The 24,303-nt window shown below is 44.8% G+C and overlaps 1 protein-coding gene across 1 annotated transcript in view; it reads right to left on the minus strand.

The window, feature by feature from the left end:
- TRAPPC2 (trafficking protein particle complex subunit 2) overlaps positions 1 to 24,303 on the minus strand; it is a 114,772-nt gene that overhangs the window by 25,085 nt on the left and 65,384 nt on the right. Inside the window, exon 3 of the mRNA XM_069204719.1 lies at positions 19,755 to 19,903. Within this exon, the coding sequence (XP_069060820.1) occupies positions 19,755 to 19,903 (149 nt within the window). The remainder of the gene's footprint in view (positions 1 to 19,754; positions 19,904 to 24,303) is intronic.

The raw sequence follows: 24,303 nt of genomic DNA on the forward strand, positions 1-24,303 counted from the left end.
TAGACCAAGCTGCTGTCAGGAACTTAGATACCGCACTTACAACCAGGGTAGACGATTCATATTTACATATTCTATAAGCATTGACTCGATCATGTAATTGCAGGGCTTTGCACAGAGGGATAATGCATTTTTCCCTTGGATTCTAGTATAAAGGGCAGAAAACAGGTGGTGTTCAATTGATTCCTCACATATGTTACAATTTGAACACTTATTAGCCTCTGAGCTAGTCTTCAGCCCACGAGCGGTTAAACTATTGACTGGTAAGGTTCCATATCTGAATTGAAAAAATAGGGCACGTGCGTATGCGGGTATGGCTAGATCCAAGAATTGCTCAGGCCTTGGTTCTTGTTTGGCCATCAGGAACTCAGAAGTTAATCTTTCCACCCCGTTACTATGAAGAATCGCCTCGTTAGCCTTCTCTCCCAGTACCTTTGTTTGACTATTGAGGCGGCATTAGTGGGAATCAACTCTGGCCTCTCCCAGAAATGAGGGACAGCCAGTTTGTCCCAGGCCGATTTCATCTCCCTCAACCAGCTGACCTTTCTCCAGTTACACTCAGGTTTTTGTGAGATCTTTAATAGCCTCTCGAAAGGGTGCCCGTTCTTCCTTTTTCCATAGGTGGATCCAATATAAGAGAGGTTTCAAGCCTGCTATATCTTTAATGCTGTTTATTCCAAGATCGAGTCTAAGGGGGATTATCGGCGTGCCCTTCACCAATTTGGTTATATATCTAACAAAATGATTCTCCTTAATTTGTAATATATCTATATATATATATATCTATATATATATATATATATATATATATATATATATATAGATATATATATATATAAATATAAATATGCATACACACACACACACACACACACACACACACACACACACACACACACACACACACACACACAACAATTCACTGGAAAAGACAGGTTAAAGTAACGCTATAGGAAAGTGAATATGTCAGTGACAACATTAACGTTTTGAGCTTAAACAAAAAAAAAAAAAAGTAAAAGAAAAATCAAACTTGCGCCCCAATAGGCACTGCTTTTGACATCACATATTACATCACTCATGACATGGTGTATGACATTACTGATGTACTCTTAAATGACATCATTGAGGACATCACTCATGACTTCATCAGATGAGTGTGCTAGTTTGTTTTATAGTTTACCTAGTGGCAGGTAGCTATTGTATTACTTTTCTATCTAATTTTATACAGCCTCTGTCCAGGCACTGTGTATGAGTGTTTACAAAACGCATGTGCTTCTAATGCATCATAGATGTGTAGAGGTAATGAACACATTATAAGTCTTTTTTTGAAGAGTAACTCTGTGTGCAGATGACAGTTGATGAGTTCTGTCCAGTATGTTCCAAACAGGTTTTTTGGCTCTACAGAAAGAGTTTACAACACAGCAAAGATCCTACGTAGTAGATACTAAGTACTGTAAGTAGCTTACATTATCAGCCACACAACAGCTTACCTAACTAACTGCCAATGGTAATATGTGAAGTTATGGTCCTACCACCTGAAATAAATGCTGCGGAGGTTAAAAAATAAAACCCCCAAAACATGAAATTTCCTATAGCTCACAATGCAAACCATATCTTAGGCACCAAATACAATGTTCATGACTTCACCTTTGATGTAACATCACAAATGGCAAAAGCATTATATACGAAGAGGGGCATGGCTTAGCTAGCGATGGAGTGAGACAGGTCTCTGTGTCTCCAGACTCCCGTTGGCCCTTTAAGCCCAAGTACAGCACCATGACAAGGTAAAATTGCTCCAATAAGAGCCTCTACCCCATAACACCTTCAGTCATCTGGGGGAGAGAAACTGATTCCAGGCGCCGAGCTCTCTTATGGTCCCTGTGTTTACTGATCAGAGCCTCATAATGCAAGATCCGCCATCCTGTGGCCTTGCCCTCAGCACTAGGACTGTGGTATGAGAGTCCACCCCAGAAGTGGTTGCCATATGTCCTGGAGGAGACCGTGCAACTCTGGTTAGCTCTCCCATGCCCCATTTCTAATTAGGTCCAGAGTGATAGCAGGCCCAGCGCGACTCACCTGTGGTGGATGGTCAGTATGGAACCACCATCTTTGCCAGAGAAAAACCGCACCCTATGAACACCACATCCACTGTGCAATGCTGTGCCAAGGAACCAATGGCATCTCAAACCAGCTATGGGACAGAGTAATGAAGATCGTTGTGCCACAGGACATTTACCATACAAGGGGGGACGCCTTGTGGGTCCATCTCTCCCTTCCCTCTCTAGGACATACGGAGGACTGCATTGAGGCCCTGCAATAGCAACCCCTTCACAGGCGGATATTGTGCCCTGGCTTCAATGCCGACTGGAGGATTTAGGCCTGCTCGTGCAGCGTGCTTACAGATGGCACGCTAACCTTCAAGTGGCAACCTCACAACCTGGTGAGCTGCCCTGAATTGTTTTTCTGTGATATGCCCAAGACTCAAGGGGGTTAATTTGGGCAACTCTTAATTTTGTTGAAAATGATAATGCTTTGGGGGGCCTTACCTGTGCTGCTGTATAATGCATGTGGACTGGATGGTCACTGAATAGAGGGCAATCATTGGACTCCTGAAACGGGCCTCCTGCCCCTCTCACACTTACTTCTGATCACCACCAAGTTGTCTACTCCTGCTTGGGTCCACATGGGTGGCAGCCTCTCTTGTCTGGCCCCAAAGTCAAGTACCACAGATGAGGGACACCTGTGATCCTCCTCTGGTGGGTAACGGCAGAGTGCTGATGAACTGGGGCGAGCATAGTATTTGAAACTTACTGAAGTTAATCCCACTGTAGCGGCGCCCTGTAGGTATGAGCCCACTCCCATCCCATGCACTGTGACGACCACCAACAATAGAATTGGACCTGCACTGGCTGTAGGGACCCATGCCCCAGTAGCACACTACGATTTGCTTCACTCTTGGCCACGGAACTTGATATATTCCAAGGGAACTGTCAGTCTTTTCTGCCACTGTGGGCTGCTGGGTACCGCCCCCTTGCTACAACGGGGCTGACACTTCACTGGCCTTTTTTTTTTTTTTTTTGCAACGTCCACCAGCATTGTGCCCCAACACCTACTGAAGAGCCTCACGCCGCCCAGTCAGTCCCCGATCCCACTCTCCCATTCAGGAAACCTCGGGCTCCGTGTTGTCCAAGGAGGAACCTCAAGGTTCCAATATGCCCATATGCTAGGTGCAGCCAAACAACCTATTGCCCCATTGATCTCCCAATGGTTTACACAACTTTGGCACATCATGGCCATGGAACACTTGTATCATACGGTAGCCCACACAAATAAAATGTTTACCCACATATGGCAACCCCTACTAAACTACTTTACTCAACTGTAAAATTCCTGCTTCACACACTCCAGACTAAAGGCTCTCCACTTATTTGTTTAATGCTCCCTGTTGGACCTGGCAATTTTGCAGGGTCATCCCCAAACGTTTTACCTTCCTTCTCCTGTTTTTCTGACCCTCTTTTGTTGGCTATAGGACTCCGGGCACTTTATCACTGCTAATCAGTACTAAAGTGCATGTGGTCTCCTTTCTAAGCTTGGTATGATTGGCTTACACCTGTTTGGCACATTTAATTTACCTATAAGTCCCTTGTACAGTGGTATCCCATATATCCAGGGCCTGTGAATTAAATGCTACTAGTGGGCCTGCAGTGCAGATTATGCCACCCACAGAAGTAGCCTTTTACACCTATTTCAGGCTTGACACTGCAAGGCCTGTGTGCGCAGTTTACTGCCACATTGACTTGGCGTCTAAAGTTACTTGCCAAGCCTGGAACTCCCCTTTTAGTACATATAGGTCACCCTTAAGGTATGCCCTAGCTAGGTAGGCTGTGCAGGTGAAAGGTAGGACATGTGCCTTCATTGTGTGGCATGTCCACGTGGTGACAAACAGCCTATTTGGTTTCTTACTCCTGTGAGTGCTGCTCCTCTCATAGGTTTGCTTTAGGAATTCACTTATTTATGTCTAAGTGGTAATTTCGGATCTATGAGGAGTAGTGTGGTCATGTTTGGAATAGTAGTGAGAAATCCTGCTTTTTGGTATAGGTGGATTTTTTTATTACTATTGTGGAAATGCCACTTTTATAAAGTGGGCATTTCTCTGTGCTTATGACTTGTGCTTTGTAGCCTGACTCCAATTCACGTCTTGGGTAGAGTGACAGCTGGGCTGTGTTCATACTTTCCAGACAGCCATCACACAGGGAGGGTGGGGGTGTAACAGGATTACATCTGCTTTCCAAGTGGTCTTCCAGAGCTGGAAGAGTGCGAGAGGGGAGGGGGCACACTTACATTTGTATAGGCTGTATTCTGCACTCTCACAAAGGGCTTGTTTACCCCCTACTGATGCCTGGAGCCAGGGCTGGGGTTGAAAGGGGTGGTCTGCACTTCTAAAGTTCCTTTGATTTGCTCTCTAGACTAAAAGAACAAGTTACTTACCTTCGGTAACGCCTTTTCTGGTGGATACACTAGCTACCTGTGGATTCCTCACCTAATGAACTTTCCCCATGCGCCAGCATCCGACGGAAATTTTCTTCTAGCTGTGCACGTCGACAATGACGTCACAATTGCCCGACTCCCACGCAATGCCGTCTGACGTCATCCAGGCAATAAGAGGTCCTCGTCAGCGTGCAGACGTCAGTTACTACCATTTTTTACATGCCTTTGAGGCGAACATTGATACTACATATTTGACATGAACACATCAATCAAAACTTATATCCCATCATTTAATTCAACCAATAGAAAAGAATATCGAGAAGAAATATACATCATACTGTATACAGTTCCACAATATCAAATATATATATATATATACACACAAATATATACACATATATAAATTGCATCAGTATATACATAACAACATACAGATGCTCACCCAAGGAAATCTTGGTAAGACCAGCCAGGCAACGGAGAGGCGGGTGGGACCGTGAGGAATCCACAGGTAGCTAGTGTATCCACCAGAAAAGGCGTTACTGAAGGTAAGTAACTTGTTCTTCTGATGGATACAACTACCTGTGGATTCCTCACCTAATGAATAGAGTCCCAAAGCAGTACTGCACTCAGTGGTGGGTGTCTGAATGGTCAAACCAAGAAATCCTGCAGCACGGACCGTGCAAAAAGGCCATCCCTCTGGACTTCAGAATCCAAACAATAATGTTTAGCAAACGTGTGGAGGGATGCCCAAGTTGCGGCCTTGCAGGTGTCAACCACAGGAACACCTCTTGCTAAGGCCGAAGAGGCAGGCTTAGCCCTGGTGGAATGGGCTCTTATCCCAACAGGAGGTTCCTTCTTTGCTAAAGAATAACACAATTTGATGCAAAGAATGACCCACCTGGAAAGCGTTCTCTTGTGGACATCCTTGCCTTTCCTCTTTCCCACGTATCCGACGAAGAGCTGATCCTCCTGTCTAAAGTCTCTCGTCCTGTCGACGAAGAAGCTCAATGCTCTTCTTGGACCTAGTCGGTGTAGTCTCTCTTCCTCCTTTGATGGATGAGGTGGAGGATAGAAGGAGGAAAGTGTGATGGACTGTCCTACATGAAAGGGTTTAACAACCTTCGGTAAGAAAGCCGCCTTGGTCCTTAACACCACCTTGTCCCTATAAAAGGAGGTGTATGGGGGTTCCACAGTAAGAGCCTGGAGCTCACTCACCCTCCTAGCTGACGTAATGGCAACCAGGAAAACAGTTTTTAAAACTAATAACCATAAGGAACATGAATGCATTGGTTCAAATAGTGAACCCATCAGACATGCTAACACTAAGTTCAAATCCCACTGCGGCATAACGAATGGAGTTGGCGGAAACTTGTTAGTGAGACCCTTAATGAACCTCAAAACTACTGGGGACTTAAACAGAAAGGCTGACAGTGCGGACAAGTAACCCTTAACAGTCGCAACTGCACAACCCCTCTGTGCTAAGGACAGCGCAATTTACAAAATGACCGATAAGTGGGCACGCAAGGGATCAATTTGATTCTCTCCACACCAAGTCACAAATTTAGCCCACATGCTTGCATAGATAGATTTGGTGGAGTGTCACCTGGCCGATAATATAACGCCCACCACTTCTGGTGGGAGAGAAAAAGTACTCAGATTGCCCCGTTCATTCTCCAGGCATGTAGGTGCAGGCTCTGGAGGTGGGGGTGTAGAACCTGCCCCTGCGACTGCGAGAGGAGGTCTGCCCTGTGAGGGAGATGGAGCGGGGGCCACAGTGAGAGTTGGAGAAGGTCTGATACTACACCCTTCTTGGCCAATCCGGAGCTATTAAGATGACTTGGGCCCGGTCTTGGCGAATCTTCCTCAGAACCAGAGGAATCAAAGGTATGGGGGGGAAAACGCGTAAAGCAGCTGGACATCAGAAATGCGTCCCCCAACGCTCCTTGCACCGGATACTGGAGGCTGCAGAACGACGGGCAGTGCGCGTTCTCCCGAGTGGCCAACAGTCTATCTGAGGAAACCCCCCACATCTGGAAGATGTAAAGGACCAGGTCTGGATGAAGTCGCCACTCGTGACTGGTCGAGATGTGCCGACTGGGACTGCTGCACGTACGTTCAAAACTCTGGCCAGATGGTTTGCTACCAAGCAAATACGATTGTCCTGTGCCCAGGACCAGAGTCGCAGAGCTTCTCTGCGGAGAAGGTACGACGCCACCCCTCCCTGCTTGTTTATGTACCACATTGCAGTAGTGTTGTCCGTCAGGACCTGGAGCGACTGACTGCGAAGGGAAGGGAGGAAGGCCTTGAGAGCCAGATGTACCGCCCGCAATTCCAACAGATTGATATGAAACATCTGTTCCACTGGAGACCAATAACCTTTGATATCCAGGTCCTCCAGATGAGCTCCCCACCCTAGAGTGGAAGAATCCATTATCACCGTGGCCACTGGAAGAGGTAGCGAGAACGGCCGTCCTTGGGAAAGGTTGCCATCTGCAGCCCACCATCGTAGATCCGCTGCAGTGTCTCTGGAGATCTTTATCGACTCCTCGAGATCTCCTCTGTGTTGAAATCACTGCCTGCGGAGGCACCACTGAAGAGCCCTCATGTGCCAGCGTGTATGAGTGACCAACAGAATGCAAGAAGCGAACAGACCGAGCAGATGAAGGACCGTGAGGACTGGAACGACCGCTCCATTCTGAAACATTGGAATCAACGCCTGAATGTCCTAAATCCGCTGAGGCAGAGGAAAGGCCCGACTCAATGTTGTGTCCAGTACTGCCCCTATGAACAGGAGGTGTTGAGGGCTCTAGGTGAGATTTGGCCACGTTCACAGAAAAGCCCAGATCGAACAACAACTGGGTTGTGATCTGCTGATGGTGTAGCAGAAGCTCCGGAGACTTGCCTTTGATCAACCAATCGTCCAGGTAAGGAAATATTGCTATCCCCCTCCTCCTGAGCTCTGCTGCAACCACCGCCATCACCTTCGTGAAGGCTCGAGGTGCTGAAGTAAGACCAAACGGCAGGGTTGCAAACTGATAGTGTTGCGATCCCACCACAAACCGGAGATACTTCCTGTGCGATTTGAGAATCGGGATATGAAAGTAAGCATCCTGCAAGTCGACAGACACCATCCAATCCCCTTCGTTCAATGCCAATAGCACCTGTGCTAGGGTCAGCATTTTGAACTATTCCTGCTTGAGGAACCAATTCAAAATCCTCAGGTCCAGGATTGGCCTCAACCGACCATCCTTTTTGGGGATCAGGAAATATCTTGAACAGCCCTGACCCCTCTCCTGCTCTGGAACCAACTCTACTGCACCTTTCGACAAAAGAACTAGAACCTCCTGTTGTAATAAAAGGAGATGGTCTTCTGAACAGAAAGATGGGTGGGGATGGATGGGAGGGGGAAACTCCCGAAAGGGAAGAGTATAGCCTTTCCCCACAATATCGGTGACCCAGGAGTTCGATGTTATTGACTCCCACATGTGGAGAAACTGAGATAACCTCCCCCCTACAGGAGATGCACGCGAAGGGATTGATGGAGGACTAAGGCTGCTTTCTCTGCTGCACCCCTCCGGAGGAAGAAGAAGAGGCAGAGTGCTGCTGGGTGGCCCCTCTGGTTTGAACCCTACCCCTTCCCCTATATGATCTATAGGGGTGAGTAAAGGCAGCCTGCTGGCCTGTCTGCTGAAATCTCCCTCAAAAGGAAGAGCCACGCCCAAATCCCCTGAACCTCCTGAATGCTCGTGAAGGAGTGGAGACGGAGGCCTGCAAGCCTAATGACTTTACAGTGGCCCTACTCTCCTTGAACCGCTCCAAGGCAGAGTCAGCTTTTGTCCCGAAGAGTTTATCCCCATCAAAGGGTAAGTCAAGTAAGGTCGACTGCACATCAGGAGAGAATCCTGAAGATCGTAGCCAGGCATGCCTTCTTTTTGCTATGGACGTGCCCATTGCTCTGGCCATGGAATCAGACGTGTCAAGTCCAGATTGGATGATCTGAGTTGCCGCCGCCTGAGTGTCCGTCAAAAGGTTCAGAACCTCCTGAGACAATCCAGGATGTGTCATCTTGGCCTCGTCCATCAGGGCATAAATGTACATGCCCAAGATACAGGTTGCATTTGTTGATTTCAGGGCCATGCTGCATGAAGAGAATGCCTTTTTGACAGATTGGTCCATTCTCTTGGATTCCCTGTCCGAAGGGACCCCTGGAAAAGATCCTGGAGCTGTGCGGGAGGAACATGAGGGCTGCACCACCAAGCTCTCTGGAGTTGGATGTTTTGACAAGAAACCTGGATCCCCAGGAGCCACCCGATACATCCTTGTCACAGACCTATTCACTGCTGTTGAAGTCACAGGCTTCTTCCACACCTCCATTATAGGGTCTATGAGCGTCTCATTAAATGGAAGAAGTGGCTCCGCCACAGCTGAAGAAGGGTGCAATACTTCAGTGAGAATGTTAGTTTTTATTTCAGCAGCTGGAAGAGGAAGGTCAAGAAAATCCACTGCCTTCCTCACCACCGAATGGAAAGAAGCGGCCTCTTCGGTGTAATCCCCAGCAGATGCTAAGTCCCACTCCGGGGAAGTGTCCAACCCACTGGCAGTGTCCAAGCCCTGTAGGTCTCCCAGGGGCTCTGCGATCTCACCCTCTTCCAAGAACTGTCTCTTGTATTCCTGCTCCTCAAGCAGCCCCAGAGCCAACCTCCTGGAGCGCAGCCTGGCCTCAATTCTCGGCGTCGATAAGGCGTTTGCTGATGCTGAAGACCTTGGTCGGTGTCGATCCTCCGATTCATCAGACGCCGGATCCATCGGCGCCGTAGGCTTCTTCAGCGTTGACTGAGGTTGTGGTGACGTGCCTTCTAGGTGACGCCATTGGTACCGGCGCCGAGCCAGCACTTCCCGCGGGAAGGAAAGGCATGAAGGGCATCGGTCTGTACGTAGCCGGAACACTCATGTCATATGCCAAAGGACCTGAATGTCCAAACGGGCCACCTCCCAGAGCCATGTTGGCAAAAATGCTAAACATCGCATTTAGAAATGCGGAAGGGTCTGTACCTGGCGCCAGGAACGCCAGATATCCCTGTGGGGTCGGTGCCTGAGGTGACACCGGCGTCGGTTTGGGCCGGTGAAAACTCCAGATCCTGATGAGGATCGACCTCAGACATATAGAGGAGATGCAGGAGAAATAGGAGTCGTCTGAGGCGGTGGTCTTACCATCGGACTGACCTCCCATGTCTTACGGCGGTCGAGCTGATGGCGACCTCGAGCGGGATCGGTCCTTACTCGACCGACGCCGTGATCCATGCCGGCACCGGGAGTCTTGATGACGTCTGTGGGACTTAGAAGATTTGGAGGAAGACGTACGATGGTGATGTCTCTCCTTCTTTGATTTCGCCAAGAATAACTTGGCCTCCCGCTCCTTGAGTGCTTTTGGATTCATACGCTGGCATGAACCTCACTCCTCGACTTCATGGTCAGAACTCAAACACCACAAGCAATTCTCGTGTGGGTCTGTCACCGACATTCAGCCACCGCACTCCCTACATGGTTTAAAACCAGATTTGCGTGGCTGACACATAGTAACACTCGGAGTGAAACAGTAGCTCCCTGGAGCCTCAAAGAAATAACCATTACTCGAAGGCACAGAAAAAAAGGAACTGACGTCTGCACGCTGACGAGGACCTCTTATTGCCTGCATGACGTCAGACGGCATCACGTGGGAGTCGGGCAATTGTGACGTCATCGTACAGCGCTAGAAGAAAATTTTCGGCGGATGCTGGCGCATGGGGAAAATTCATTAGGTGAGGAATCCACAGGTAGTTGTATCCATCAGAAACATTTTGAGTATAAATACAGGGGCTGTAGCACCATATTTTTAGGGTAAGCATTGTAGCGCTCAAGCGCTACTTTTCCGACGTGTTGGTATCTATGTGGCCTTTTAACCACGCCCACCTCACACCCATCACTTTCACTCGTTTGTGGGCTTGCCTTTCAAAAATTATTTGAGGACATTGGTAAAGTCTTTACTTTTGTCCCTCCTGGGGGAGGTTTGGTTACCGTCTTGGGGATCGACCCTATTACAAAGATAATTGCATGTTTGCCAATATGTTTGACTGCAAGCAAACTTTTTTCCTTTTGTGTTTCTCCTTCGTGCTCATGCTAATGGCGGCCGTGGCGCTTTGATTTGACCTGCTCATGTCAACTGTTTTCCTCTCATTTTCAATTTATGAGGCAAGAAAAGTCCAGTTAGAAATTTACAACGCTAATAGCTCTAACTCGAGCAAATACGAGATCCATTGCACTGCAAATGCTGGTTAGACGTTGTATGGACATGTGACCAGTCGCTGCTGGCTCCACAGATTGCACCTTGCCAGAGGACTGCCAGGAGGAACTGCCATTGGACTTAGCTGCTTTGGAGTGCTGTCCTGCTGCCTCGCTGAGAAGAGGACTGCCACCTCGCTACAAAGATCCTTGTGCTTGCTTACGTGCCTGCACCCTGCTTTTGGTGGCCCCATTTTCTCTCCAGGGACTACGTGGTGTGTCCACCTCCCTGTCTTAATCATCGACAACCAGCATGTGGTGAGCGTTGAACCAAGAGAAAAGTGCTTAGTGAGCATTCCTCTGCCTTGTGGCTTCGTCAGGTTTCAGGAGAAGTGGCGAGAGGAGAGCGCTGTTCCCAAACTGCAGGAAGTGCGCAGTGAGTGCTTCTGCAGTCCCTGTGGCTGTGGGTCCCTGTTTGGTACCGCACTCCCATATGCCACGCTGTTCTTCCCTCCAGCCCCCCATGTCCTGGAGGAACGGGGAGGAGGAGTACGGCAGTGGGCGCCAGCAGTGTTCCCTGAAGTGCGCATGAAGCATGCACTCCTTAGTGCCCCCAGGGCACTAGCAGGCATTAACTTTTTAGGCGGAGACGGCAAGTGACGCAGCGCTCCTCTCAGCTGGGGATTCACCTCCTGAGCCCGAGCCACAGTGAGTGCGCGAGCCGAGGAGCTGGCTCCACTGCCGAGGCACACAAGAGGAAGGGGTGCCGACATGTAAGTGGGTGCACTGCCAAGAGGACGTCTGAAGCCTCCCATTACCATTTTCTCTGTGAGTGGGAGGCCATGGAGTTCTCCTCGATACCCTGTGCAGTGTGTGCTTTCCCCCTCCAATATGGAGACTTATCTTGGGGGCGTGGGATCAGAGGAGGAATTGGAGGGAAGAACCTCGACGGAGGGCCCCGGAGGAGAACCGATCCGATGAACCGGGATTACTGCAGTTTCTTTAGCAGGCACACATCTGCTTCAGCGCCGTTCGATTGTTGTTTGATTACCATATCCACTACTATAGGTGTGCAGGGCTTCCTGTAACCTACGAGTGATGTGCACATGACCGCCTAATACGTAATAGATGTGCAGGTGCACAATATGTGGTTACGAGGGTGAGTGGGGATACAGTTATTACTGATGATATGTAGCAATCATAAGTGGTGACTTATGTATAGTGATTTGTGGTAATTCATGCATTTTCTCTCCCTAACTTATGTATTTCATGACCTGATGTTATTTGTCATTTTTTGCCCTGTGGGGATAACAAGTACATCATAATCTGCCTTACATGCATTTGGAGGGTGTGTTTTCATGACGTGAAATGTGGAAATGTTTATTTACACTCATCTGGATGGTCGACAGTTTCCTAGTTGTCAAAGTTATAACTGTTTTATGTGGCTTTGGGTCGATAATTTATTTATATATATATTATATTTTTTCATAATACTGTGTAGAGTCTCTTTTGTGATGTACTTATTGTTTCACTGGTGTGTGTTGTGCAAACGATTTACACATTGCCTCTGGAATAAGCTGGTCTGCTCTGGCCAAGCTACCAAGGGAGGGGGGGGGGGAGGGGGGTAGGCAACAGAGTAGCAGGAGTTTATCTTGGGTGTGTAGCTCCCTTACCCTGACTAGAGTGGTAGAGTGGTGGGTTCTGCCTGGCTTATGTGCATTCCCTAGCCAACCAGAAACCCCATCTCTAACACTCCCCCTGGCTGTAATGGGGAGGAGGGGAAAGGTCTCAATGCCTCTAACAGTAACACTCACCCCCCTGTACTCAGATCTCTCTGCTTTACCTTCTGGCCTATCCACTACCATATCTCTCCCCAGAACTACACTACCTTCCAAAGGCTCAATTTCAACCTTTGCTATTTTACTGTTCATTATACCTCTATTATTATTTTTTTTCCTTTCTTTGTCTATGTTATTTGTAGATTATTATGCAGATCCAGCATTTGTGAGGCTCCAATGCTAGGGTTCACTATTAGTTTTGACTAGTTACACTTCTTCCTCTATCAGACCACAAATGTTAGATATCCTTATATGTGATGGAAAGCTGTGTTGCATGTCACCTTCCCTTGAGAATGTGTCAACAAAAAAAGCATTTAGTAAAAAAAAATAAAAAAAAATAACAAAAAACATTTTTTTTTAAAACGCATCATAAATAAATGACTACCGATACACTATGTGTTGTAATTTAAAGATTTGTTGCAATTTAAAGATGTGGTCCTAACATGGTTTCTAAATATTATATTTGTATTTGTAAAGGCACATTTAGCCCGTAGGGCAGGGGTCTTCAAACTGGGGAGAGGAGGGGGGGGGGGGGGGGGGGGCGCCAGCCTCGGACCAAAAGAAGCATTACACAGTTAAGTGTTTTGTTTTAAGCAGAAACACGTTACTGCACTAATAAAAAAAAATTAACATTACTTAACTGCAATGTTTAAATACGTCTAGACATATTTAAACATTGCCATCTTTATAAAATAAGTGGGAAAAATTCTGGGGGGGGGGCAATGATTTTTATTTTGCAACTGGGGGGGGCGGCATTAAAAAGTTTGGAGACCACTGCCGTAGGGAATTTTTTGGCACTGATCAACATGTGTCGATTCTTACCTACCTTAACGGTACTCATTTAATTGACCTTGGAAGGAGCAAAGGTAGAGTGGGTGTGCCAGATTTTAACCTGTGACCATGAGTTCAAATATAGACTCCTGGAGCACATTCATCAGTCCACTAAGCCATGAAGCCCAGCTTCAACCTCTCCATCTTTCTCAGTGTAGAACAATGCACGTCATATCCTGAAATGGCTTTACACCCCTACCAGACTGATGAGCAGCAGTAATTCTTTCTGTGAGGCTGTCACAGTCCTAGGTATGATGTTTTTCCTCAAACCTGAATACTCCAGGCCAAACATCAGAGACTTAATTTATTTGCAAGTGGAATCACTACCAGATGATCAAGAAATTGAGTGTATAAGCAGCAATTGTTCCTTATTATGTTCGTAACAGATAAGGAAGCAGTAATGGTGCACTTTCTTTCTCACACAAGGCTTTACAATGTTTTGTTTAGTGAATAAAATGTGTGTGTGTTCTTTCTTCAAGTTAGATTTATCAACTGTTGTGACTTGTTGCCGACAAAGCAAATGTCAGATATATAGTAAAACCATAGAATCGTAGAAGTGTGTATCATTAGCAGTCAGTGAACCTCAAACGTTACAGCTTCCACACATGTTGTAATAATTACTCTCATTTTACAAACTACAGGAAGGAAAACGGACAAACAGTTTATCAGTAAGGTAAAATAACTCACCTGTAAGCCTACTTTTCTATTATATGCAATCTTTCTCGATCGATAAACAGTAACTCAAAAAGCACTGAATTAAGCCAGTTCTCATTTTGCAACTAACTATGAATTGAACCCCTACGTTGCACTGCTCAAGTCCTCACATATTACATCACTCAGGATATGTTAAATGGCATCAATGTTGACACCACTCATGACATTTCGGTAACAGCCTCCCTGCACCCAAACCACTTTAGGACTTGGGCTCAGTGCAGAGGCTTCAGCAAGGCACTGCACTCTACACTCCGCAAGCATCAAACTTCTACTGAACAAGATCTTCAGCTATACATAGGACACTAAACTAAGCCTGAGGCCAGGGTCTGCTCTCCTTCATCTACAGGGGGTAGACCCCAACCATGCTCAGAATTTGGACATACACAATAGGAGGTTGTCAGCTGGTCCTGGTGTCACATCAGACCCTGCATTCAGCATACAATAGGAATTGGGCAGTGTGCTTACCCTATGGCCACACCTTGCACCACAACCATGCGCATCTAGCCAACCCTAGGCCTTCAGCCGTGCTCAAAGGGGTGTTTTTCGCGAGCCTGTCCTTTGTGCCCACACCCTCATGACCACACAACACCCTACTTACTCAGCCTTCAGCCCTTCACAGAAAAGGTTTACCAAAGAGTCAGTTACTTAATGAAGTTCAGTGGCCAGATCTCTGCAAGTGACCTACACCCATCCAGAGTGCTTCACTTTTTAAATGTCAAAATAGTTTTGCCTCTTTCGCAAGCTTACAGTCAACTTTGTAAAAGAGTCCACCCATAAAGTTAGGATGTCATAATACTACTCCTACACAAAGCCTACAGTACAATGTTAGAAGCATTGGTTGTCTTATACCTATTTTCAACAATGTTATTTTAATATAATCAGTGATGTCATTTAATATCTCCTGAGTGATGTAATATATGAAGTCATAAGCAGTGCAAGACACACACATTACTTTATATATATATATATATACATAACAAAAGGAAAACGTGACCAAAGCTGCTGTATCAGTCGAAACGCGTTGTGTGTAGATTAAACTGTTTTTCTTGTTCCTGAAACCTGAGTGTGCGAGTATTACATATTTTTCCTTTTGTTTTGATTAATTACCGGCTTGCTCGTACCGGTTCTCGCACCACCCCTTTGGGCTGATTGAGATCTTACTTCGAGCATTTTGTAGTTATATTTATATATACATATATATATATATATATATATATATATATATATATATATATATATATATATATACATACACACACACACACACACATACATACATACATCCTCCCCACCAAAATGTTACTATTTTAACATTAGGGAGTTCAGTAACTGAACATTTGGGTAGACTGAGTAAACATGTGCAAAAGGGGATGCTGTACTTATGCAGAATTCTCTCATTTTCGTTTTTTTTTTTGCCGATTCCATGTCTGCCTTAACATCTCAATGCTAATTTACTTCAGCCTGCTCCTCAGGAAAGGTATTAAAATTCATCAAATTATATTCCATATTATATGCCGCACCTCTGTCTTCAATATAAAAAGTTAGCACTTTAGTTGTTCAATAGATCTCTGTGGTGACGCTGCAGCGGATTACTACAGAGTTAACCGACAAACTGCTGCTGGTATTGGAAACACATTTCTCTCTGCATATCATAACGTTTTACTGAAACAGATGAGGAAGCTGTTCGAGAACTTGAAGAAATGTTTTCCTTGTTTTAGCATTCTAAATCACAAACCATAATTTCTATGCCAAAAAAACCCTTCATTTTGTTAATGTAGTGCTATATCCTGTGTAGGAAATTCCTTTCAGTTTTAGAGCTTTGATTCCATCAAGATAACATTCAGGTTTTGCCATCAACTTAGAATGGAAGCACTCCCGTTATTTATTAGAACTCTGTGGTGACGCCGCAGATGATTACTACGGAGCCAACTGACAGACAGCTGCTGGAAGCACACATTTCTGTCTGCATTTCAGAATGATTTAATGAAAAGTATGAGGAAGATATTTGAAAACTCAGAAATTATGGTTAGTGCTCTAGAAAGTCAAAATTAGGGCACATTTTCTATGACAAAATGAACCTCCCCTCATTTTGTTAAATTCTAAAGCAAATATTTCAAGTTTTACAGCTTTGATTCAATCAAAATCGCTATCAGGCGTGCCACACTTTAATCATAAAAAACAGAATGTTAGCACTCAAGTTGTTCATTAGAACACTGTAGGAAGCTGCAGTAGAACAATGGGGAATCAATTGACAGGCTTCCTCCTGCTCTTGGAAGTGCATGTTTTACTCAGAATCTCAGACTTTATTCTCACATTACAAAGGAAAATATTTTATTGAAAATGTGCTCTGATTTAGCTTCTGGAGCACCTTCCCTAATCTTAATGAGAAAATCATTTGAGAAATAAGTTTTCTTCCAAACATGGTTCATCAAATCCCAATATAGGATCTGCTTTGTCACTCACCAAATTTCCTAAAATGAGTACAGCATCAGCAATAAATTATTTATATTGTGATTAAAATCTGTCATCACACTTTTTATGTGATCCTTTTTGAAGTCCTTAAAACGAGGTAGTCACAACAATGCATTTTATTGGGGACCATGACCTTGATTCCTGCTATGGTTGCCACAACATGTTGGGCCAGCTAATCATTGTGCGGTTCCAAATGGACTGCATCCCTCATGCCACCAAGACGGTCAGTATGTGCTCATCATGCCCTCTTATATATTTTTTTAATTCATTTTTAGGACATAGGGACCATGCCCCTGAGTCCTGTAAAAGCTACTGTAATGTATTGCCCATGTTGTGGCCAGCCAATCAGGATTGAGTAGTCCCCTCTGAAGTAGACAATATGAACATATCTAGACACTATTGTCCAGATATGCATAACCTTTTAACCACTTCATGTCCAACCCTGAGACTTTCTTTAAATGCCAATTCCATATTCCAAGTATGCTTCCTTGGTAAAGTTCTGACGTTTTGGCAAATTTGGTTTTATTCTTTTCAGCCATGTTTTCCTGTATTGGCAGCCAAATTTCCTATGGGAATTAACCTGGGAAAATTGCACTTTTGGGTCCCCCTTCTTATTCTTAACGCCCCCTGCCCACTTGATGGATCAGTGTGAAACTTTCTATGAAGGAACCTGGATAGATTAACTATTTTGGGGGAAAGGTTTGGGCAGATTCGTCAAATGGCGCCAAAGGCATAAGCAAAACAAAAAAACACTCTTCCTAGAGAAACTATGTTTTTCAAGTTTTTTTCCTTTTTTTGTAGTCACTTAATTACCAGCCACTGCTTTGCACAGCCTTTGGCTGGCCAGTGCTGGCTGGGTACAGGGCCTGGCATCCTGCCAGGCCCTCTACCTTATTCGCTCTGGGCTAGCAAAGCCAAAGCCTGTGCCCAACACCCACAGCATTAGCAGTGGGTGTTGGGCACAAGCTTGGCCACTGTTCAAGCCATGCGCCCAACCCACTGCCGAATGGCCACATGCACAGCACATGGCTATGTGCGGCTGGAGTTGGCTGAACGGTCTGGAATATAGCCATGCACTATGCCCAAACAAATCTATTGTTCGGTTTTTGTGTTACATCATTTTGTTAGGTGCAGTGATGTCATAGGTGATGTCATCAATGTCACTTGTGATGTCATCAATGTTGTCATGGGGACATACGTTTTTGTTTGCGCCGCAAACCATAAGTGGTCAGTTTTAGTGTTTTGTTGTATTTGAGCCAGAAACATAACTCTCTTTCTAACTATGTTTTTTTCAGTGAATATTATGATTATTATTATTATTTTTTTACATTACCCACCCATGCAGCGCATGGCCTTTGAGTCTGTGCAACAGGGGTTGGCTGCAGAGCAACATCTGACAGGGCCTTACACAAACCACTGGTAGGCAGCCCACCACGCTGTGTAGAACCTTTTGCGGTTCACATTAGGGGCTGCCCTCAATAACATTTAGAATTAGTGAACAGAGTTGTAATATCATCCTTTTATAATGAGGTGGAAGAGTCATAAAAATGGAATCAGGAGACATAAGAATAAGGTGGAATAGAACCTGAGATATGCATTACCATCAGAATCAGCTTTGTTGTTAGGACAGATAATAGACCAATTTCGACTGAAAAATTCCAACCATGCATTTGCAGAAACATTATTCAGGTAAAGAAGGGAAAAATGTGTTTTCAGGGGGGTAGTGTGCAATAACCCTGGTGAGCAACTAGTAATCCATACGTACTACTAGAAGCAGCCCACCGAAGCAGTGGGTGTGCAGTTGCCTCTATGCCTATGAAGAAGCCATCACAATTCCTTAACAACCTCTTGTTAACGTGAACACATGCGATAGTCAGTCAGTTAGCAGAAGTTTAAGGCCCCCCTGCAAATTAAGTAGCATACCAGTATCCAGTAAAATTAAAGCCTGCAGACCGCCAATAAGAAAGACCTTGCAATAAGGCCTCATTCTATCCAGCGAAAAACAAAAACGGTGAAAAATACTGTATGAGATTTTTTTAAATCTCCTAATTTACGTGTTATTGAATTAAAAAAAACAACTACAAAATGTTGCATTTACATAAGCATTCTTTTTAACAGGTAGAGAGTTTTTTTCTTCTCTGCTAATACAAAAGAACGCTTTGTGCATGCCTGATTTATGCTTACTTAATTCTAACATTTCAAATTATGTGATTAATGCCTCACTGCTGTCAATATTAGAAAAGGACTGAAGGTAACCATAAGGGGCCATGGTAAGTTATGCCCCATCTGAGTAATTGTTTTACCTACAATCAAGAAGTCATTTTGTTTTCTTTTAAGTATAAAGGTTTCACTTGATTGGCCTCTTAATGTAGACCATGGATACTCACAAACATTATTCCAGGGGCCAAAAGGTATTGTCTGTGATGTGACCGATGGCCGCATTGATGCCAGCAGGGTGGCTGTACATAGGATGCACTGATATAATAATGTGATTTACTAAGGTGACACAGTTCTGCATGTTAATGAAATACTCTCTGGAATTTTAAATACCTTATTACATTTTTGCTGCAGGATGCCTTTAGAAACACATTTATTTTTAAAGTTAGCTGGTGCGGGATGACTTAGTTGCTTCCTTTATTTTTAACTTCAATTAACCTTTAAATAAAGGCTTGTCTTTTTAAGTTAACTTCCTTCTCAGTGTTAGTGCTGAGATAAGAAAGCAGCAGCCCAGTGCGCCCCTGACCAGGGGGCCGCATGTAAAGGTCACGAGGGCCGCATGCGGCCCCCGGGCCATACTTTGAGTATCACTGTAGACAAAGACTGAAGCAGGTGCAACTAGAGATTTGACATCCTTACACAAAAGGCGTCACAAAAACTTGGCATATTAACAAGAAAAGCAAATCTGACACATTGCATCTGTACGATTTAGGAGTATAAACAGGTTAGAAAACGCATAAAAAAAAAAAAAACACTTAACACCTGGACAACAATCACTGCAACCGCGTAGACTACTGTGTATATTGCAACATTTAAATTATATGTCGAAAACAATTAAATTAACAGTCAAGAAGTTCAACGAAAAGACTACACAATTGTTTTTTAAAGAATGTGCTTAGTGTTTCTCTTGATCGTTAAAGAGTAAAAAGTAAAAAAAGGATATGCCCTGCAGTAACAAAAGCCGAGACAAACCATTCATTGAACTTATCCACAGTCTTCAAGTACATATTGTTGGACAGCCACATATTCTCATCAACTAGATCGAGAGCAGCATGAGCAATGAACTGGTTCAGGTGACGATGATCATCCTGTATCAGAAGGAGAAGAACAACATTTACCTTTAGTGAAGAGTGTACTTAAGAATCACAAGTGTAACGTACCCCTAGGAGTAGCCTCCCACCCGAACATGAGCAAATGGATCACTCTTTAAATGAAGTTTGCAATCGAGACGGCATTAAAGGCACACATACTTAATTAGAGGAATGTCTCTAAAGTGGTGTGTTCACTGTGTTGAGTAAACTGGATATGTTAAAAATGCCACATAGCTACTAGGAGGCATAGAATCAGTATCTCCTACTGTAAGATATTAGTACGTTCAGGGTGGCCCAGCTATTGTTCAACAGGTTTCATAGCTCAAATATGCTAGACATTACACTTTATACAATTTGCACTATGGCCCAATCAGACTCTGGGTTGCAGAACCATTTGGAAAGCCACTTTCAGATCACTAAAAGCACTGCAATATTTGGGTGTGCAATTCAAATGCAAGTAACATTAATATTCTAATCTCGGTTTGCCTTCCGTTGAGAGAGTGACGTTCGTCCAACTAATACTTGTGGTTATTCAGGCACGTGATGTTAGAGCTTAACCATGAATTTCTCCTTTCCCTCTCACCCACCCTTTTGCACCTGCAGATCTGCCACCTCTCTTGCTGTCGGACCCCAGCAAACTTTGACTCTCCCCCTATAAACCAGCATCAATTGTGCTGTATCTATAGCTCTTTCCCTCTACATTACCCACTACGCAACCATATACAAACAGTTTGAACCCCAACCCACACCTACATACTTCCTCAATAGATACTTCCCCACCCTAACTGACACGAACCACACATAGACTACCTGGAACATGCTCTCCACCCAGGACATCACCTTCACCATGAAATCCGCCCACTCAGGAGCTTCCTCAGATCTATGCCCGCACCACATCTTCAACCTTCTAAACCAAAGTATCATCCAGGAACTCACAACCCTGCTCAACAATTCTATCACTACTGCAACATTTTCCGACGTCTGGAAACAAGCTGAAGTCAGACCATTACTCAAAAAAAATCTCCACCAACCCCAGCGAACCAAAAAACTACTGGTCAATCTCCCTGCTCCCATTCCCACCAAAGGTACTGGAAAAGATCACCAACAAGCAACTCATGACATGCCTGGAGCAGAACCAGCTACTTGATGCCTCCCAATCTGGCTTCCACACCAATCACAGCACCAAAACTGCCCTGATCGACATTCAAACCCTCCTTGACCTTGGAGAAGCAGCAGCTTTGATCCTCCTATCAGCAGCTTCGGCACTACATCCCACCACATGCTCCACTACATCAGCATCCAAGGGGAAACACTCAGATGGATCACCTCCTTCCTCACTGGAAGAGCCCAGGGGATCCACAACCCACCTCCGAACCCAAAGAGATAACCTGCGGTGTCCTCCACGGCTTATCCCTCAGCCCCACACTCTTCAACACATATATGATGCCCGCTGGGTAACATCATCAGGTCCCACAGTCTCAACACAATTTCCAACGCAGAGGACACCCAATTCATCCGCTTACTCACAGACAACCCCTCCACCACCATAACCAACTTCCACAGATGCATGACAAGTGTCACTGACTGGATGAAGAACAACTGCCTGCAGCTGAACACTCACAAGACCGAAGCACTGATCTTTGGCAACAGCAGTAACATTTGGTACGACTCCTGGTAGCCATCAGACCTATGATCCGCCCCCACTCCCTCTGACCACACCAGAATCCTCAAAATCATCACTGACAACAAGCTCACCATGAAATCAAAGATCAATGCTGTCCCCTCGGTCTGCTTCCTCACACTACCTATGCTACGTAATATCTTCAAGTGGCTACCCTGACACAGATATCCATCACCAACCGACTGGACTACAGCAACCCCCTTACATAGAAATTATAGCACACCTCCTACAGAGACTTCAGGACATACAGAATGCCGCAGCCAGACTCATCCTCGGCCTTCCCCGATAAATCTACATCAGACCACCCCTCAGGCAACTCCACTGGCTCCCTGTACCAAAGAGGAGCCAATTCAAGCTGCTGACCCACGCACACAATGCTCTACACAGCCAATTACCTGCATACATTAACCACTGCCTGAATCTCCACCAACCGTCGAGAAGACTACGCTCTGCCTCCCTTTCACTTGCCCATGCTCCCTGCATCTACCAAAGCAGAAGTGGAGGACCCTCCTTCTCTCACATCGCAACAAAAACCTGGAACAGCCTCCCCACGCACCTCCAGACCATCACCTCACTTCTGAAATCCTGAATGGCCCTCAAGACCTGGCTTTTTGAATAAGCCTCCAGGACCTGCAAGCACCCAGATTCCCTTTCAGGTGATAGGCGCGCTTCATAATCCCTAAATCATTGACTGATACAACCCCATCCTGTGCAGCAGTTGTAACTCGGCATGCATTGCAATTGTTACATACAGGTGTACAGACTAGATAATCATCTAAGCAATTTACAAGGACTGGAAGCTAAATTTGCTGAATACACCTAGATATCTGAAATGGGCACCTTGAGCTTTCTTACCAACTTACACGCTTGGCCAGCAGATCAGTCATGTAGGTCAATAGAAGAGGGAACAGGAAGAGGCAACTGGTTTCACTTTTCCTGGATGATTTGAGGTACCTGCGATTCTAAAGGAAGGATTTGATCCATTTGTGCTTCACTGACTGCCATCAGTGTGATCTTAATTCCACTCAAAGCTGTGAAACCTCACTGGTGGGCACGGAGTAGTTTTAGCAGTTGTCTGGTTACCAAACTCCGAGTTCTTACTGAGGTGAATTTGGTTTTAGGGGGATAGGAATAGATGGGCTTTTGCAATATGCCATTTATTGCTTTTCATGGAAGAGTCTACTGTTGCATGCATCATAGCTTTAAGGAGCTAGGCTCTAGTGAAATAAAGTGTTCAAAACCTCTCTGAAGCTCCGTGCAAGTGTGTAAGAATTCTGTAGAGCATGACATTGAGCAAAGGTTTGCCAGCTATTTGCAGGATGCGATTTTAACTGCAGATTTCCAAGGTTCGTTTCAGGAAAATGAAAGAAAGGGAGCTGTGTATTAGCAGCTAGCAGGTCAGGCAAGAGACCAGACCATGGTAGGTCAAAATTGTTTTTTTGTGGTTTGCAGTATTGGTCTTCCTGTTTTTTTAATATTTTCGTATCAAAGGCCTATGCAATATTATTGCAATTAAAATAAGGTGTACATATTCATGATCTCATGGAAGATGGAACAGTTACTTACTAGTTCGTCACCATGGGAATATTCATTTAAGTCATAAAAAGTGATGACCTGGTCAGTGCGCAGGCTTCCAGAGGGCTTCTTACTAAAGGGCAGATCTCTCTACAACCCCTTGTTTCTAGATGTGCTTCATAAAAGGAACACCTCTTTAACTAAACCTGGGAACTACCCATAATTCTTAACTTTGTTTTGCATGTATTCTTTATATACGCCGATGTGTAGAGTGCAATATGCTATTTATTACCAAATGTAAGTGTGGGAGAGAGGTCATGACTCACAAGAGGCTAAGCCTCAACAGAATCATTATGCCTCTCCCCTTCCTCAACAGTGGTAACAGCATACAAGAGTGCACATCTGCAGAAATGGTTATGCCATACCATTTTCATAAATATGTGTTTTAACAAAAAGTGGGTACAGCCAGGATTGCAAGCAGTTAAATGTGTGCAGCAAGGTAAAATCTGAAGGACGAGACCTCCAGATTATTCGATTTTTTTCTCTGTGTAAAGTTAATTGTTGCATCCAAACTGTGTTATGAGTGGACAGTAAAAATAAACGATACACAATAACTAGAGCAATTGTACTAATAAACATGTATTCCCACATTTACTGTTACGGTGTTATGGTATGATTCAGGTTTATTACTACAGTACAGCATAAGTGACATGAAATAAAAACAAATTTTACTGCCTCACAGATTGCATTTAAAATTACCTTACACGTGGAATGTACATAAATGTAGCCCTTGTATACTGGTTTTGGTTACATGCATGCTAGAACAAAAGTATATGGGTGCATGCCTTGGGAGTCCTGGGTGGTGGTCGCAACTTAATGGAATTCCTGCTGTAAAGGAGACAACAGTTTATTTATGGGATCCTGAAGGTGCGTGCAGATGCTGGCTTTCTAGAAGAGAGTGATGCTTTCAGAGGTGCCGACATGTTACGTTTACTAAAGTTCATTTGAGGAGATTTATGAGCATGTAACTGATTTAGGTTTGTTGTTCTGAAATGCTCAGTCAAGCATGAAATGAAGGTTTTCCAGGACCACAACACTCCAGTTAAAGGCATAGGTCAAACAAGCTTTGGCAAAGCCAATAGGTAACGCCTATGCAAGAGCTATTGGCTTTGCCAATGTGCTTAGCCATGTTGCAAACCAG

Source organism: Pleurodeles waltl, chromosome 8, assembly GCF_031143425.1.
Source record: "Pleurodeles waltl isolate 20211129_DDA chromosome 8, aPleWal1.hap1.20221129, whole genome shotgun sequence".
NCBI lineage: Eukaryota > Metazoa > Chordata > Amphibia > Caudata > Salamandridae > Pleurodeles > Pleurodeles waltl.